The sequence below is a fragment of the Dryas octopetala genome, chromosome 5, assembly GCF_963921425.1.
Source record: "Dryas octopetala chromosome 5, drDryOcto1.1, whole genome shotgun sequence".
NCBI lineage: Eukaryota > Viridiplantae > Streptophyta > Magnoliopsida > Rosales > Rosaceae > Dryas > Dryas octopetala.
This window is the reverse complement of record NC_141370.1, coordinates 14191538-14197244: the sequence shown is the minus strand read 5'-3', so window position 1 is coordinate 14197244 and position 5707 is coordinate 14191538. Positions and strand designations below refer to the sequence as shown.

The 5707-nt window shown below is 38.4% G+C and overlaps 1 protein-coding gene across 1 annotated transcript; it reads right to left on the bottom strand.

The window, feature by feature from the left end:
* Positions 1 to 270: 270 nt before the first annotated feature.
* Positions 271 to 1957, bottom strand: LOC147284610 (anthocyanidin 3-O-glucosyltransferase 5-like). The gene has a single exon (XM_086243619.1). It carries the CDS (start codon positions 1876 to 1878, stop codon positions 433 to 435), a length of 1446 nt encoding a protein of 481 aa, XP_086099745.1. The 5' UTR covers positions 1879 to 1957; the 3' UTR covers positions 271 to 432.
* Between the last annotated feature and the right edge of the window lie 3750 nt (positions 1958 to 5707).

The following is a 5707-nucleotide window of genomic DNA, read 5'->3' as shown; positions in this document are numbered from 1 at the left end:
CGCGACGGAATAGTTGACGAAGGTACCTGAGTGTGCAAAATTAGTAGTTGAGATACCTCTTTTATTAGGGTACTCAAGTGAAAAAAGGTGTATACTTGAGATATCTGCGTGTAATTTTTTCTAATTTAATTTAGACAGGTTGCAAGATATACAAGAAATTAAGTTCATTTACTATTTACGCCATAATTAATTAAATTAGAATACAACTTAACTCATTACATGTAAGGAGCCATTAATTTTTCATTAGCAACAATCACAGCACTACAGCAGTCTAATGTTAGGTACAACTATACAAGAATGAGTAATTAGATAAAATAAAATTTTATTTGATCACACAGACAACAATTAAAATGTAAAAACATCCAAAAGTAACCATATATATCCAAGTCCAGATCAAACCACGTACAACTGAAATTAATTAATGAGCCTTTATCATTTTGTGCATACCAACTGGCATTGGTTTTGCCATTGAAACAGTGCATTCCATGAAGATCCACATTCGCTCAAAGCTTTGAGTCCACTCACTTTCAACTCCTTCACTCTTGTCCTTATCGCGTACCCATCTTCCTCCACCATGATCTTCCTCACCATCCTCTCTATCTCCTCCCTCCCTACCACCTCCTTCCACGGCGGCACCTCAGACCTCACCGCCACGCCGAGCTCCTCCGCCAGCAACGTGGCGTTCATCCGCTGCTCCGCGTACAGCGGCCACACGATCATAGGCACTCCGCTTGTGATGCTCTCCAGGCTCGAATTCCACCCGCAGTGCGATAAAAACCCGCCAACGGCTTTATGGCTTAAGATGTCCACTTGGGGAGCCCAAAGAGGCACCACCCGACCCATGTCACGGGTCCGGGTGAAGAACCCGTCCGGCAAATGGGTTGACGGGTCATCATAATCACCTCCTTTCCCAGGACTGAAATAAGCAGCGTCTGCAGATTTTACCGTGGGGTGGCGTACCACCCAAATAAACCTTTGCTGACTCAGCTCCAATCCCCACGCCATCTCAGTCATTTGCTCCACCGACAGGGTCCCACCGCTCCCGAATGACACAAATATCACAGACTCGCTTGGCTGCTTGTCCAGCCAATCAAACAAGTGCTCCTGGTCCGGAGTTGGACCGGCTGGTTGGACCGGTCTGATTAACGGCCCAATTGGGTAAACCGGCAACCTATTCATCACTTCCCCCAAGAGGCTCTCATCTTTCAGCGCAGCCAATGTTGTGGGCTGCAACTCCTGCCACGTGTTCACCAAAATCCCATCGCTCAATGGGATCTCAATTCCAATCCGTACGTATTCAACGTACTGTTGGTTGGTCCGGTCCAGCATCGGATCAACCACGTCGTGGGGCCGAACCGGCTTGCAACCCGGAATTCTCAGCGGTTCAATTTGGTCCAGGTACTCTCCTTTCACTTCCTTATCGAGGGTTGGCGCGTAGACAGTCAACGCCAACAACCATGCATTGGAAGCAATAAAAACGTACTTAGGAATCCCAAACTCATCGGCAATGGGCAAAGATGCGGTGCCGAAAAGGTCAACGATGAGCATGGTCGGACGACACGTCGTCATGGCGGCGATGGCGGAGCGTAGGGACGGTCTGATTTCACGCATCATGACGGCGAGTCGTGTGACAACCGCGGCTTGAGGGTGGAGGAGGGAAGATATGTCGAGTGGAGGGAGTTGGACGATGTCGCAGAGTTTGGGGATCATGGCGGATTGGAGAGCTTGGGACTGTGAGGTTTGAGAAGCGGTGGCGAAGATGGTGACGGTGAAGTTGAGGTGGGTGACGAGGCGTTTGGCGAGCTCGAGGACGGGGATGAGGTTGCCGATGCCGGGGCTTGAGAGTATTGCTGCATGTGGCTTTGAGTTTGAGTTCATGGTTGTAGATGTGAGTAACGAATGTTTGGTGGACTTGAGCTTAACTGGAATCAAATTGATAAATATATCATATATCACTGTCTTATATAAGAAATTAAAATATGCTGAGGATATAAATCAACATTCAATAAATATAATAATTAAACGCACTGTTCGCGTCTATACTACTTTTTGGTTAACACAGCCCAAGCATTAAGCATGCATATGTGTTGGACTGTTGGGTGAACAAGAGTTTGGTGAGCACCTAAAAGTTGTGTCTACCGTGAACAAGAGTGTACGTGGTGGTGAGCAATATTCCCAAATTAATTGAGCCATTATCATTTATATCATGATCGATCTCTGCCAGGAGGATATGGTGGCACGTACCCAATTTTTAGAGTCGCTTATATATATTATATTATATATGTAGGGTGAGATGATGAATCATTGATATCAGAGGATAAATATATTATCACATATATTGGACGCCAATAATACGATATGAAATTATGAACAGCTTTCAATATATTGACTTATTGAGTTAGGGAATTAATGAGATGGTTCGTGCTACGCTACCTAGTTGATCCAATGAATTACAACATTGTAAATGTTGACAGATGGCTGGCAAATTTATCTGAACGTATCTTAAAGTCAAATTTTGTAGGACAGATATTGATCAACAAATTCTGCATTTCTCAAATGACAATTCTTTTCCAGCCCCATATATGCTTCTGAAATTCATTACTCGATCCTTAATTTGACCAGACGTCAATGCATGTCGGGTCTCGTGTACAACTCCCAAAGGGAGAAATTATTGTTTTTCCCAAAATGACTAGTTTTTTTTGTTTTTTTTCAGACCCAAAATGACTTAGTTTAGATTACATTGCAAACAGTGAAGAATTGTATTAGAGATAATAAGTTTAATAACTATTATCCTAATTTTTTATATCGTAATTGTTATGGTAGTATTTTATCATTTTAAACGTCATTTATTTGAGTCAAATACGAAATTATTATTTTATATATCACATAAGTTGGTAAACAATAATCACGCACACCTAGTAAGAAAGTTCATAATATCCATTCTTTCACTGATAGAGATAGTTTCATAGCCTTTTTTAATTAATTATCATGGTGAAACATAAAAAAATGTAATCATATGATATCTATTCTTTGACTAATAAAAATTTTCATTAGCCTTTTCTAACTAATTACTATTCACGATAATGATGATTATTATTTACTTTTCTAACTAAAATTTTCATATGCATGATTCAAGGTTTCTAGCCAATTTGGTGCAGAGTATACAAACGTCAACAATCATGGGTGTTTTTTAAATTTTCTGGATAATTTTTGTACAACTATGATTGATGTAAATGTATATTATTTTTTTAAACTGGATCCCATGGTGGACAACCAATATATAAACACGTTTGCTTCTTCCGGTCAAGTAAATTAATTGACATGTACCAAACGGTCCAAACCAGTTTGTTCCGAATACATAAATTATACAGTAGTGCTAGATATACCACATTTTTATACCATAATTTCATACCACCTTATGTGGCAACTTACATGGCATTCATACATTGGATACTAAAAAATAAAAATAAAAACCCAAAAAGAAAAAGAAAAACTTTGTCCAATAAAGTAATGACACGTGAGATGGTATAAGAATGTGGTATAAGAAATGTGGTAAGAATAGCATTATTCTAAATTATAATGTTTATTTTTTACATGAAAAAAAATTAAAAAAAAGTTAGGCATACCAAGTTATATACATCATTTTTTTGAGTGTGGTTTACCCTTTTTTATTTCATATAACAAATTTACTTTGTCTAATTAATCATTTAAATTTGAAAAATTAGTGCATATATATTTGTGATTTCAATTAAATTTGACCGTATCTACCAATTTACCAACAAACTGCAAGGGAAACTGGTTAATTAAGTAGCCAACTAAGCCATGGTGGCCCATCCTTTGTGCTCTCTTTTTTTAATGAAAACAAACTTATTTATTATGGGTGTATATATATGATGTGTTATCTCTTTTATTATATACTACGGTCACGTGATGAGCTAGAGGAATATAAAAAGAAATAATTACTCATAACTACATCTTTGCTATGGTTTTTAACTTCTAATACCATTATTGTTAATATATAACAATCAGGTTAATTTTATTAACAATCAGGTCACTTTGAGTTGGTATCATTATTGTACCCGCATTTATACTCTATTCAGACTATAGCTCACACAGACTTGCATTCACACACCCACACTCACATCCAAACTCAACCACAGCCACAGCCACACCCAAACTCATCCATCTTCTTCATCGATCTCCGACGAAGATGATTGAGCGCAAAGTTTAAGGTAGCTGGTTTTCCATACGGCTGTGGTTATAAGCTAGCTGGTTTTCCAATCCGAGAGAAAGAGAAGTCTGAGAAGTCGCGAAGAGAGAGAGAAAAGAGCTCGATCTGGACGACGTCGCAAGATCGAGAGCTCAGACTTCCTGATCAGCGAGTCGTGCCTCGGCGACAACCCCTACGTCGGCTTGACGCGCGCCGATTACAACAAGGAGTGCAAGATCTGCACGAGCCCTTTCGTCGATTTATGTTTAGGTTCTTGATTTTTTTGTTTAGTTCAATTTCTGAAACTGCAGTTTTCTGCAGTTTATGGAACTGCATAAAAAACTGCAGTTTATAGTGAACTGAAACTGCAGTTTCTGGAATTACAAGTGAACTTTCTGCAGTTTGTGAACTGAAACTGCAGGTTTCTGCAGTTTCTGGAACTGTAAGTGAACTGAAACTGCAGAAACTGCAATTTATTAGAGTTGAAACTGCAGTTTATTGGAGTTGCGGACTTGCAGTTGCAGTTTCAGAAACTGCAGTTTATTTGAGTTGCAACTGCAGTTTCAGAAACTGCAAATGAACTGAAACTGCAGTTTATTTGAGTTCCAAGCTTGCAGTTGCAGTGTAAGTGAAACTGCAGTTTATTGGAGCTGCAGACTTGCAGTTGCAATTACTAACTACAAGTGAAACTGCAGTTTCTGAAACTGCAAAGTGAACTGAAAGCAGTTTGTGAACTGAAACTGCAGTTTTTTTGAAGTTGCAAGCTTGCAGTTGCAGAACGATGCTTGTGAGTGAAGATGAACAATTGTCGATTTGGTAAAGTTGAAGAAAGAGATCGATTTGGCAAAGAAAAGAAGAAGATCAGTTTTGATCTGTTTGTGTAGTTGATTTTGTTGTGATGCATTTCTTTTGGAAGGTGTCCGCATATTATTTTTTGGGCTGGTAGATAGTGTCCGCAAGTTAATAAAAATAAATTGAGTGGTTTTGGTTAATATTTTATTTTGTTAGTACCTTATAATTAATGTACTCATATAAAAATGATATGTATCACCTGTTATATGGAAGTTTTAGTCCTCCTACATATGGCCCTCTTTTTTTGGTGGTGGAAATGGAACCGTGGAACTAAACATATAAGGCTCGATTTTTCCACCACTGAACCATAGCCCAGTTGAACAAGGCTCGAATCACACTATTGCTTCTCATTCTTTGAAATTTTTACTTGTCCTTAAGTTTCAAGCCCTTCAAAGAAAGCTAAGGTCCAAGGAGATTGAAGAGAAAGTCAATATGATAGATAAAACCCTAATTCTGAACTTTTTATTTTCAATGTTGTAATAGATTTTTAAATTGAACTTTCAAACCCTAATTTCTCTTATGAATTTATGATAATTGAACAGGAAACAAAATTTATGATAATAATTGAAGAAAAAATCAAGGAGATTGAAGAGAAAGCTAAAAAGAGGTAAAACCCTTTTTTTCAAATAAGTGTTAGTATTCAAT

What these genes read in the sequence shown, in the direction of transcription:
- LOC147284610 (XM_086243619.1), bottom strand. Translation starts at nt 1,878, where the DNA reads ATGAACTCAAACTCAAAGCCACATGCAGCAATACTCTCAAGCCCCGGC.